A 12,646-nucleotide genomic window follows, 5' to 3' on the forward strand; every position below is an offset into this window, starting at 1 on the left:
TTGAGCTCGGGTCGGTTGTAAATGAGCCCAGCCTATCTAATTTACTCAATGAGTCGAGCTAATACAGACGAACCGAGCTTTTGTAAGCCGAGCCAAATATTTGTGTGTCGAGCTCGACTCGTTTAATAAACAAGTCCAAAATTTGAGTTCAAGCCACGAGCGACTCGCGAATAACTCGGTTCGTTTTCGGTCCTAATACTGAGGCCCCCGATCCATGACCAATTAGGCTAGGCCGCTAAAGCCCTGGGTCATCAATTCGGATAGTAGGATTCAATATGTTAAATTTATAAATTAAGGTGATAAAATTGCAAATTAGTCCGCATTACTTCGTCGAGACTCGAGAAATCAAACCGAAACAGATCACCAAAGGAGGGAGAGAGAGAGAGAGAGAGAGAGAGTCGTTCACGAATCTACGCTGTAGTCGGAGCCCCATTTCTCGTAGATTTTCTCCCTCCATTTTTGCTCAACGCAAAATCCATCTTCCCCAAATCCAATTCACTCTTCCAAATCCAGTTCACCTATACATGCGTATACTATTATTCCTACACGATCGATCTCTCTTTTACTTGAATCTCAGAGGCTCTGTTCAACCACCGGATGTTATACCGACTTGCATCGTGATCCATCGAGACTACGTTAGGGTTTAGGAACTGACTCTTAGGTATAGAATTGGGATAGGAATCATGCTGTCGAATCAATTTCAGAACGGAATCGAGACGACAAAGCTCGCGTGGGCCCGGCTGCCGAACACGGAGGACGGCGAGGGGGACGAGGTCGTCGGGGTGTCGAGGAAGAACGATGGAGCCCGAGTCGAGAGCCTGGATTACGAAGTCGTTGAGAATCACGCGTACCGGGAAGAACAGGTTGCTTTTTCGAAAAGTCTTTTCATTTTGACCTTGAAAAACAAAGTTTGCTTTTTCGAACTTTTTTTGCACCGTTCAAGAGTACTCAATGAGATAGTCCTGAAAGGTGCAAAGAAAAAAAAAATTCTTAAAAAAATTAGGAAGTAGACAAAATGGGACGGAGGGAGTAGTAGTTTCAATTTAGCTCAATATGCATGTATCCAATGGTGGGGCATGAATTAGCATCAGTGAATTTGGTAATTGTGGACGATAGGCCTACCCTCTCATATGCATTTCGGCTTTGATTTGGGGGCATGGTTCCGTAGAGGGGGCCACTGTTTCAGCGGTAATTTTGAGAGCAGCCAGTGCACGTATTGCTAAAAGCTAGGTCTGTCTCCAATCCTCCCCGCCCATACACCCAATGATTGGGGATTAGATGGTTTGTTTACCAAAAGGTAGGTCTGTCTCCAATTCTCCCCCGCCCATACATCCAATGATTGAGGATTAGATGGTTTGTGTTATTGTTGTTGTTATTGTTGTAGGGTACTAGAAAGCTTTTGGACGGAAAAAAATGCCAAAGTTGAAATATCTGTAAGATAAAGATTAGTAATACATCTTATTATAATGAACCACCTCAAGATTTTATGTTTTTTAGGTTGGTTGATGGTATCCCAGTCGATTAAGCCCGGAGAAACTTTAACACAATAAGTGAAATATAAAAATTTAGCAACTTTGCTCGAATTGAAAAGAATATCATGTCTTCCAATATTCAAATTGCATAGGTGGTTCTATCTACAGAGAAAGAGATGAAACTAGTGTCATACTTATAAATAATCAAACCAAACCAAACCAAATTGAGCCTTGTGTGTCCCAATCAATTGGGGTCGGCTACATGAATTCTGTTTTTCCATTGAGCTCTCATAATTATAAATGATTGTCCAAATAGAATGAGGTTATCCCATTCTTTGGCCCATTTCCAAACTTTGAACAACCCCTTGTCAGACACGAGAGCTCCAAAAAGTGTGTGGTGGATATTTTTTGCATCTGACATCTCATCTGAAACAAAAATGCGACGGAAGAGTAAGGTGCAAAAGGTATAGTAAAGATATAGAGAAATGCCATATGTTATGGGATTTTCGTCACCATTTCAGTTCACTGTTTAGTTGGATGCTTGTGAGTTGTTTCATATTTTGGAGAAATTGTGTGAGTAAAAAATCGAGGTAAGTCATATCCTGTCATGTTGTGGTTAAGTGAATGGTGAATAGATGATATGTAGCAGGACTCCGTTATTATATATTAGAACGCAGGGTGCGTTGGCTGGATGGATTATACATACAATTGTATTACAAACTTTAGGACCACATTTGCGGCGTGTGAATACGATAGGTTGTGGGGTTATCACATACCATTCCATAGCCAATGACTCAAAACGTGGGATATACAATACTTCGGATGTCTGGTGAGAAGGAGATTACAAATTACCTCATCCTAGGAGAGTATGTACCGTTATCATTAATCCGACCAATCGAACAGTGTGTAAATGACACGTGTCTCTGTGCTGAGAGTTACATATTTGTATTGTTTTATGATTTTTATCAACTGATTCTGGCTTTGAATTGCTATTTGATATCTTCAGGCACAAAGAGGAAAGCTTTATGTTGGATATTATGTTGGCGTGAAATGGTTCTTTGCGTTGCTTATTGGCGTAGGTCAGTGGACTATTTTCTGCCTCATGTTGTAATATATTTTCCTTTTCTCTTTCAATTCGTTGATGCTGAAGTGGTATGTATGTTACTTATAATTACTACCTCTCTGCATTTCGTTTGGATTGTACTTATTGTTTGTTTTCGTTAGGTAAACTAGCTTCAAAGGGTATATCGGAAAGGAAACATTGTAAAGTGCCTTAAAAGCCTGCGATACCATGCTTGTCTTTTTCCTATTTTGGCAATTGAAAAATGGAGATAAGAACAAGAAAGAGGAAAAACGAAGCTTGTTAATTTTATCGAATAAACATGAAATGCCACCAGGCATGTATCCTTATGTTACCCGGTTATTTTAACTTCACTATGGAGAGCAGTATGAATGTTACCCGGTTATTTTAACTTCACTATGGAGAGCAGTATGAATTACTTGCCAAGATAGAGGTTTGAATTGTAATTGAACAAAGAATAAAGCTTTGGTGGAGCTGGTGAATATTTAGCGGTGAAGTATATTTCTGTCTGAGAAACCTTCATACTTAACTACTGACATGCATCTTAAACTAACAAATGGGGGACTTCTCTATGCAAATTTGTCTTTAAGGGATCAATTGGGGATACCTATGTGTGATACTCTAGTTGGAGACGTCAAGAAATGACACGAGTGACACTCTAGTTGGAAAGGTCGGGATGCTTTTGAATTTTTGATTCACATCTCCGATGTTTCGCATGTTTAACTGACTGAAGAGCTGCAACAGACTAAAGTTCTAATGCAAAAGAAGTAGATATTATTTTCTTAAAACCAAAACATCAATCAGTTGAAGTTTTGGGTGAAGCTTGATGGAGATCAAAGTAAAGAGATTGTTTGTTGATCTAACTTGGGGATCAAATTTGCTGCACACTAATGATGCAGGTTGTACCTTTTTATTATTTTCGGGAAATTCAACAAGGAGGGTTTCAACTTGCTTGTGGATTTTACCATCATGGCTTTCCTCCTACCTATCCCTTTTCCAAACATAAAAGTGCCCTTCTTGTTTTTTCAGGAACTGGGTTAGCTGCTGTCTTCATCAACATTTCTGTTGAAAACTTTGCTGGATGGAAGTTCTCACTGACTTTTTCTGTAATTCAAAAATCATACGTCGCTGGATTTCTTCTGTATATATTGATCAACTTGGTTTTAGTCTTCTCTTCGGCATTTATAATCACCAATTTTGCACCAGCAGCAGCAGGATCTGGTATTCCTGAGATTAAGGGTTATTTGAATGGTAAGCTGTACTTTTTGGGCCTTTCTGAGTGACTTGTCGATCACCAATGCAGAATTTTTATATTTTAACTGGTTGCTGAATTCACTTAAACTTGCAGGAGTTGATACCCACGGTATTCTTCTTTTCAGAACCTTGATTGGAAAGGTCGAATTGCATTTCTTGGAATTTCTGGTGAAATGATGAGGATTTATGCATATAACCATCTCATGTGTATCATGTTCTTTGTATTTTGTAGATATTTGGAAGTATTGGTTCGGTAGGAGGTGGCCTGGCCCTTGGCAAAGAAGGTCCTCTTGTACACACTGGTGCTTGTATTGCTTCACTCCTTGGACAAGTAGGCACATTATCCTTTTGGAGTTACAAATTCTACTCTTATTCAAACAAGTGAATATAACTTGTGTTTGATTTGGTTTACTTGTTATCTCAAATGGATTCTATTGTTTGCAAATGAAGTCTAATGTTTCTTTAAAGACGATGTATCAAGACATGGAGTTCAAATCAGTGAACATTTCTGAATTGAAGTAGTGTTATTTTCATTTTACGACTTTTGTTATTCTGTTATGTCTCATCAACACTTGCAAACCACAATTGGAAATTTGAAAGTTTTACTTGACTTCTCTAATGAGTAATGGGAATCATGTTTTTGAGTGTTTCTTCCAGGTTATTTTTTCCATCTTTCTGCCAGTGTCTTCCTGTGGATTGAATTTTTCTATTTTATATTCATTCATTAAACAGGGTGGATCAACAAAATATCATCTAAGTTCCAGGTGGCTACAATTTTTCAACAGTGACCGGGATCGACGTGATCTTGTGAGTGGTCCAATGTCCATAAAGCTAACATTGTGAAGCTTGTCTACTTCTGAAAAGTTTGTCATTTGGATTTTTTCACTTGTTTCTCCCTTGTAGAATCTATTTCCATGCTTGTTAGATTTCGGAAATTTCTCAATTTTTATGTCATGATTCAAATCTTCTTTTCATTGCTGTACATGCGTACATGTATTTTGGTTCTCTTTTCTGCTTTTGGGATATGAATACATCCATAGATTAAGTGCCAACTTAGAAGATCTTCACATCCAAGGGCCAAGAATCCTAGAACTTTCCGTGTTTCTGTGTTGCATACGGACTGATACTGGAGCTAAAGCATTGCCTCCCAAACTAGTCTTTCGCGTCAGGACAGTTATAACAGGCAGTTGTCTTTTGTTTTTGTTTTTCCTTTATCTCTATAGCCTATAGTGGTGGTTGCAAGACTAACCAGTTCTTATTATCAAGATGACTTGCCCATTTAAAACTTAAATTAACTACGTCTATCAGCTTATTCTGTGGTCGCAAATTCAGCAGGGTAGTCTTTCATCTATTCATCTTGATTAATGTTCCATCTATAAGGACACATATATCTGTCACCATGCTTTGCCAATATAAATTGCCTGTGACATCCATGCAATTAGCGCACATGTCATTGGTTCATTCTTTTACTTATTTCCAGCATTGTTACTTTTTAGTATCCATCGTTCAGTACAGTATTACTTCATTTGGACCCGAATGCATTTCTCAGATAGTGTTTCTCAATGTCCCTTTTCTGGTTTTTCTGGTCTGTTGAACAATGAGGTGACGTTTGTTATGTTTAATTGGTCTAATGTTTTCAATAGGTAACCTGTGGATGTGCAGCTGGAGTTGCTGCTGCTTTCAGAGCTCCAGTTGGTGGAGTGTTATTTGCATTGGAAGAAGTTACATCATGGTAAGTCTTTCGCTTTACTTAGCTTCTCTTTTTGTGCATAAGCATGAGTACTAGGTTGCATGGACGTGGGTGTGCAACCTTACGTGGACATGACACAGGCTTTCGATGCACCAATTTCCATAAGCTGGACACATCACGCCTTGGTCATGTTGAAAACTTATTGCATGAACGATTTTTTTCAGAGTGAAAGAAAAATGTGCCATGCGAAACTGATAAGTAAAGACCATATATTTCACTATGTAAACCTAGGAGTGGATGTGTTTCCATATGCAGTTGAATATGTGTGCTATGGCCATCTAAAGACATGCACACACACCGAACTTTTATCCACAATAGCACATGAACTCCTTTTTATATGTATGAACATTTTGGTGAGTGTCATTTATCTACATCAATCATATGGACTTGTTCTAGTTGTATATTTAAGAATGCATTATTATTTCATATTGATGTCAGGTGGAGGAGCCAACTTATGTGGCGTGTATTTTTCACTTCTGCCATAGTGGCTGTTGTGGTGCGTATTGCTATGGGATGGTGTAAGAGTGGAAAATGTGGACATTTTGGATCTGGTGGTTTCATAATATGGGACATCTCAGGGTTTGAATCTGAACTTTATTTTTGTCTTCTACTGCAGCATCTGGTTTGGGTTTTCCGGGCTTTCTAACCTGTTTGTCTTTTTAGTGGGCAGGAGGATTACTCATTCGAGGAGTTATTACCAATGGCATTTATTGGGGTCATAGGCGGTCTTCTTGGTATGTGGTAGTTCACTAGAACCACATTCTTTCTCCATGAAACAAGTTTGCCAATTTCATTGCATTCCATAGATGGTTGAAAGATACGTGAATAATAGTTACCCTCCTGCAGGAGCCTTATTCAATCAGCTTACACGTTATATTACCTATTGGCGCCGAAATTACCTACACAAGAAAGGAAACCGGTTCAAAGTACGCATCTAGTAAATTGGAGTGGAACTTGTATTGTGGCTTATGATTGCCCTGTTAATGCACTGATAGTCATTGATTTCTTTTCGCCCTGCAGATTATTGAAGTGTGTCTCATCTCCGTGATTACATCTGTCATTTCATTTGGATTACCCCTTTTTAGAAAATGTAGTCCCTGCCCTGAAGCAGACCCTAATTTTCCTATTGCATGCCCTCGGCCTCCTGGAATGTATGGGAATTATGTTAATGTAAGTTCTCGAATTGGTTGTTGCCTTTCTTTACTATTAAATTGTGCCTCTCTTTAGGTTATGCCTTGCATTTAGCTTTCCATATGCAATATTGACCAAACCGATGGGTACCCGAACCATAACCGATGTTTTTCTCCGAACCATAACCGAATTTTTCTCCGTGGATATGGGAATGGTTGAAGGCTTGGATAACCGAACGGGTATCGGTTTGGTTATGGTTTAAATGTTACCCAAACCGAACCCTTAAAATTACAAAAAATACCTTATATATATATGAGGAGAAAATAGGACCAGATTAATACTCTGCAGTTTTGTTTTTGAGAGAGAGAGAAAGAGAGAGGAGGAGAGAGGGCTCATTCAGAGAATCAGAGCTGCATTTGAGACACCAATACTGCCATATCGAATTAGTAGATCCTGATTTAGAGAGATTATTGGGGAATTTAAGAAAGAGAGAGAGCCGTGTGAATCAATCTTACATGTCAACAACTTCTACCAAGCTTCCATCTGTGTTTTTTTTCTTGTTACTGGACCTTTCAAAATTAATGGTGTTCCTCTGAGTCCCACATCGAAAATACTGAAAGAAGTAAACATCCTTTGCTTTGTATAAGAGGACAAGTGTCTACCTGTTCCACCGATTCATTAAAGGGCCACACGGCATAGGTTTTTAAAATTCTGCCTATGGTTATCCATTATCTGTTCGGGTTCGGGGAATACCCAAACCCCGTTTGGAACGAATATGGAACCGCTTGTTAAATACCCAGCGGGTATCGGGGCGGATTCAGGTATGTTATTTTATCCGCCCCGATCTGCCTTATTGCCATTCCTATATGCAAACAAGTTCCAAAGTTTCATTGCGTAGGGTTGGTGAGTTGGCTGGTATAGATCTTTCCAAGAACATTGCATACGCTGAGCTGGCAGGAGACCAATGGAGGTGGAGAAGGCACTTACAGCTGAGGTTGTTTGAGAGGGGGGTTGTGTTTAGTAATGAGCTTCTAAGCTTACCTGATTCTCATGCATCAGCCGTTTAAGAGGTTGCTGCATGGGGTAGGGACACTCAGATTAGGATGTGTCACGTCTTGTCAATGTCCATATTTAGTGGAGAGAACACACTGGACCTTTTTACTCCGACCTCTAAGCTGTGGGTTCCGCAGGGACCCCAACTGAGGGCTACTGTATGAAATTTGGGGGGGTCTGTTAGGCCTTGCTCCCAACCGAGGCTGGCATGCAGCATTAGGTTGTCTTTAAATGATTCCCCAATGAATAATTCTTTTGATATTCATTCTTATGAGTTAATTGATTATTGTCGTGCCTTGAAATTCCATCAACCATCAGTTTATCTCTTACTTGAGTCTCCTGCATTATCTGTTTTCTTTTTCTGGTATTTATTTTTTCTATTTTGGGCAGTTTTACTGTGGCAAGGACAAGGAATACAATGATCTTGCAACTATCTTCTTTAACACTCAGGTTTGGTAAATTTTGGTAGCATTTGTCTGCTATTGCTAGTTTCCATGTCGTTTTCATGAGCTTTTATTTCTAATGGGGCCTGCTTTTTTTATTGTAGGATGATGCCATACGAAATTTGTTTAGTGCGAAAACAATTCATGAATACAGCGCCCAAAGCCTGTTGACCTTTCTGGTATCGTGCATCTTGATTTTACTTCCTGCTTCTTCTGTTTTGTAAACTGGTCCCTTTTACTGAAATCTTCGATAGCCTGCTGCTGTGCTTTACATTTCAGTTTTGTGAACTTCAGGAAGCAGAAATGCTAAAAAAAGCAATCTAAACTATGAACAAACAAAGTCTGTGTGGTCCATTGAATCCATCAGTGGGCTGCCCGCCCTTGGTCAATTTTATGACAGATGTGTTGTTTTGGGATTTGATAGAAGGTTTCATTCATATGCATGCGTACACAATCTTATTTTTCAGTTACCTATAGTGTTGTTTTCGTCCAATAAACATATATTAGTCGTCCGCAAGTCATCCTAGTGAAGTTGCTTTCCTGCTTGCTTTATTAGTTTTTATCATGTGGGCATTTTGTTTTATCCATTTTTGGGATACCTTACTATGTGAAGGCATTCTATGTTTTGATACTAACAATTAACTGTCAACAAAGAATACAACATAACTGGCAAACTTAAACATGTCATAGCTTGGTGGGGCTGAGAGTCTGAGACAATTAAATAATTCTGTTCAGGGATTTCGGTTATAATTTTGTGTGTTTCTCAGGTAATGTTTTATACCTTAGCAGTGGTGACATTTGGAACTGCTGTTCCGGCTGGTCAATTTGTTCCTGGAATTATGATTGGATCAACATATGGACGTCTTGTAGGCATGTTTGTTGTCAGCTTTTACAAGAAGCTTAACATTGAAGAGGGAACGTGAGTACTAATTTCCTTTTTCAGTACTTAACTTCACCAGTTGTTTATGCTCCTGTTATTGGAGCTTGCAAACCCATTTTCTCCCAATTGTTGAATGATGTATTTATCGAGTTTGGAAAATTTGTGTACCCTTTCATGTCTTAATGCTGTTCCATTACAATTGTTGGTCTGTGAGACTGTTATAATTGAGAGTCTGACAGATAACATTGCTACTTTCATCGACAAACAATTTAACTCAGTACTGATTTCGTCATTTTTATGATGTGGATATGTTGCCTCTTTACTAGATGCCTGGTGCTTTGGTAGCATTGGTCAAACCATACATTATGCATTATGTTTAGGGCATTAGAACCTTTCAGTATTCATTTTTTCGGTTCTTTACGCTTCATTTTGACTTTTAAGGTTTTGAAGCAAGTCATTTTTCCTTGAGATAGAAGGCAATTCTTCTGCACAGCTTAGTTACCAAAAACTGCTTTCCAGTGGCTGTTTTTTTAAATTATCTCAGATATTATTTTTGGGAAAATGACGGCCCAGGACGTGTTTTGATAATTAATACCCGCCAAGGATATGCTGAGAATATTTGTTAATGCTGAAAATGTCCTTGGCAGGTATTAATTATCAAAACACGTCATTGGTCGTCATTTTCCCATTATTTTTCTTCGATATGCTCGAATGAGTATCTTGCTTTATGATGCAGTATACTGCAGCTTCTTAACACGAACCATGGTTCCTGCCTCTTTGTTTACACTGTCTTAAGCCTCGTGGGAACTTGGTTAAGCATTTGATTTATTTAAACTGCCAAGTTCGTCAGTTTTGTAAACTCGTGTGTGCAGATTTATTCTGATCCTTAATTTTCCACTTTTTGGTCAATGGTGGAATTTCAGATATGCTTTGCTAGGAGCTGCTTCATTCCTTGGAGGTTCGATGAGGATGACGGTCTCACTTTGCGTTATTATGGTTGAAATTACAAATAACTTGAAGCTGCTACCTCTAATCATGCTCGTGCTTCTTATATCAAAGGTATGATATTGAATTTTCTGCAGGCTGCATTTAGTTATGCCATTAAAAATACGGGAATTTTGGCCTGCAGGCTGTTGGTGATGCTTTCAATGAAGGTCTGTACGAAGAACAGGCTCGTTTGAGGGGCATTCCGTTACTTGAATCAAGGCCTAAATATGAAATGCGGAAAATGCAGGCAAAGGAAGCATGTGGGAATCGAAAGGTATCTGCTTTGAATGTTCTCAAATTCCACGTTCTTATAACTTGTGCAACCTACATGGGATGCCTAAAAATTGGAGCCAATGGAACTAAACAAAAGCTGGTAGTTGTTCTTTTTCTCACCACTTATTTTATGTATGTTGATATTTGGCTTTCTCTCACCTCTTAGCGTGACCATAGCTTCACTAAAACATATTGGATTTCTCTTGCATTGCTTTATTGCTGTTTTCAGTGTGTCAGAGCTTTCTTCTTCTATTTGTTGGCATTCCCACTTCTGGCTTACCTTTTGATGAACTCCCTACCTCTTGACAGGTTGTCTACTTCCCTCGTGTTATTAAGGTTGCTGATGTAGTTTCTAGTTTGAAAAGCAACAATCATAATGGATTCCCTGTAAGTTAAGCTAGTCTATTTCTCTGGCTCCTTGTCTCATGTTCATGTGGTCTCTTACCTGATAGTGCTTTATCACTGCTCAGGTGATAGATCACACAAGAAGTGGAGAAACACTTGTTATCGGACTAGTGCTTCGGAGGTAACGTAATGAATCTGTCAAATTTCTGTGAACCTCCATTGCATTTCGCAGAAGAGAAGATTACACTGATCTGAGTGCCGTATTAGGAGATTTTGGTTGAAAACTGAAGTAATTCAGGCATTTGATTTGTTATGCAGTCATTTATTGGTACTTCTACAATCTAAGGTAGATTTTCAGCACAGTCCGTTGCCCTGTGATACCGGAGGTGGTTCTTTGCCGATCAGGTAAGAGGAGGCATGATATTAGTTCTAGACTTCTATTTGCATGTTGAGTGGTGTTTTATTTAAATAAATGGACCCTCTTCATTCCAGGCACAATTTCAGTGAATTTGTCAAACCTGCTTCGAGCAAAGGGATATCTATACATGATATTCATCTAGGTCCAGATGACTTGGAAATGTACATAGATCTTGCACCATTTGTAAACCGCTCCCCATACATTGTCCCAGAAGACATGTCTTTGACAAAGGTGACAGTATTAGCTCATGTTTGGTTTCTGCATTTGCATATAGCTTATCGTGCATGAATTGTTAGGGCTTTTACGTGCCATCTGAAGAGATGATACCTTTTGCACAGGTTTATAATCTTTTCCGTCAACTAGGATTAAGGCATATATTTGTCGTTCCACGTGCTTCCCGCGTTATCGGGATGATTACCAGAAAGGATTTGTTAATTGAGGTATTTTGGCTGGTCTTTCCCCCTTTCATGACATAATTTTATGGCACTGGCCTGTGGTGATAAAAGAAAATTAAAAATCTCTGTTTCAGGAGACTGAGGATCCGGCTACAGTGGAGCTTCAATCGACAAGTGTAAGGTCTCTAAGCTGCTTGACCCATTTTTGTCTACCAAACTTTCTTACCAGTATCAGACCCATAATTATGTAATTCTGAGCTATGCGATGATGTTGCATTGTACTTGGTTTTGAATTCATTAGCATCCTTATTTTTCCTTTCTTTTTAAAATGTTGGCAGAGATCGGCTTCATAACATAAGACATGGCACGAGGAATGGAGAGGCAGAGATCCCGCTACTCAATGGTCTTCTGGCTCAATAACATTCCTCCGGTTGACGACGTCGTCTGAGCTTTCCCTGAAGAGTAATTTTTCCCCTCTGCTTCCGCTGTTTCATTCATTAGTAGGTAGCTGATTCTTTATCCAGTAGTTTATCCCTAAATGCTGGGGCTTAGAAATTGTATCATCTTCGTAGAGTTAGAGGGCTCTTGGTACCTTTAGTGTAAATGGATCTCACACATGGCCTATATACTTAATTTTTATACATTCACATATAATGGGGAAAATGATGTAGATAGTAGAGTCCTTTGAGGGAGTTTGTACAATTAAAATGAGGCCTTTAATACCAACAGGGGGACTCCTTGCATTTTGGACTAATAAATACTACAGGCACATTTTGTTCCCCCCTCTCTCTCTCTCTGTGTTTATGAAATGTCGGCACGAAGTACATTGCTTAATGTTGCCACTGGGGTGTTCAAAAAACCCGTAACCCGACGAACCCGACCCGACCCGAAGGGTCTCAGGCGGGGCCGAACATGTGGTTCGGTCGGGTACAGGTTTATTTTTTGTAAAAAATTAGTTTTCAGTTCAGGGTGAAGTGTTTCTTACCCGACCCAAACCGACCAATTCATATAAATTACTTCGGTTTTGGTCGGACCCGACCCAACCAAAAAAATCGGGCACGCGGACGGTTATTCCCACTTGTTCGGGTTCGGGGTAAAAAAAAAATAAATAAATGATGACATGTCGGGTCGGGGCCGAACCTGACCCGCCCTACCCTTGTGCAC

At 39.3% G+C, this 12,646-nt stretch overlaps 1 protein-coding gene across 2 annotated transcripts; it reads left to right on the top strand.

The window, feature by feature from the left end:
* Window positions 1–319: 319 nt before the first annotated feature.
* On the top strand, window positions 320–12,265 carry LOC131310139 (chloride channel protein CLC-d). 2 transcript variants are annotated; one of them, XM_058336982.1, is made up of 23 exons: window positions 320–863; window positions 2,479–2,551; window positions 3,583–3,804; window positions 3,902–3,948; window positions 4,040–4,138; window positions 4,540–4,614; window positions 5,451–5,539; window positions 5,996–6,136; window positions 6,221–6,291; window positions 6,404–6,483; window positions 6,578–6,727; window positions 8,132–8,191; window positions 8,289–8,363; window positions 8,952–9,103; window positions 9,988–10,123; window positions 10,194–10,325; window positions 10,634–10,711; window positions 10,795–10,850; window positions 10,988–11,074; window positions 11,162–11,318; window positions 11,426–11,527; window positions 11,617–11,663; window positions 11,821–12,265. In XM_058336982.1, exons 1-23 carry the CDS (start codon window positions 684–686, stop codon window positions 11,900–11,902), a joined length of 2,391 nt encoding a protein of 796 aa, XP_058192965.1. In that variant the 5' UTR covers window positions 320–683; the 3' UTR covers window positions 11,903–12,265. The 2 variants fall into 2 exon arrangements, with proteins under 2 accessions (XP_058192965.1, XP_058192974.1); XM_058336991.1 differs by having other exon boundaries at window positions 11,617–11,658.
* The last annotated feature ends 381 nt before the right edge of the window (window positions 12,266–12,646 follow it).

The sequence above is a fragment of the Rhododendron vialii genome, chromosome 2a (genome assembly GCF_030253575.1).
Source record: "Rhododendron vialii isolate Sample 1 chromosome 2a, ASM3025357v1".
In the NCBI taxonomy this organism is placed as follows: domain Eukaryota; kingdom Viridiplantae; phylum Streptophyta; class Magnoliopsida; order Ericales; family Ericaceae; genus Rhododendron; species Rhododendron vialii.

Bases quoted from the DNA above. Each gene is read 5' to 3' on its own strand.
- LOC131310139 (XM_058336982.1), top strand. From the start codon at position 684: ATGCTGTCGAATCAATTTCAGAACGGAATCGAGACGACAAAGCTCGCG. The intron at 864-2,478 runs GTTGCTTTTTCG...TGATATCTTCAG, and splicing joins ACGCGTACCGGGAAGAACAG to GCACAAAGAGGAAAGCTTTA. The intron at 6,137-6,220 runs GTTTGAATCTGA...TTGTCTTTTTAG, and splicing joins ATAATATGGGACATCTCAGG to TGGGCAGGAGGATTACTCAT.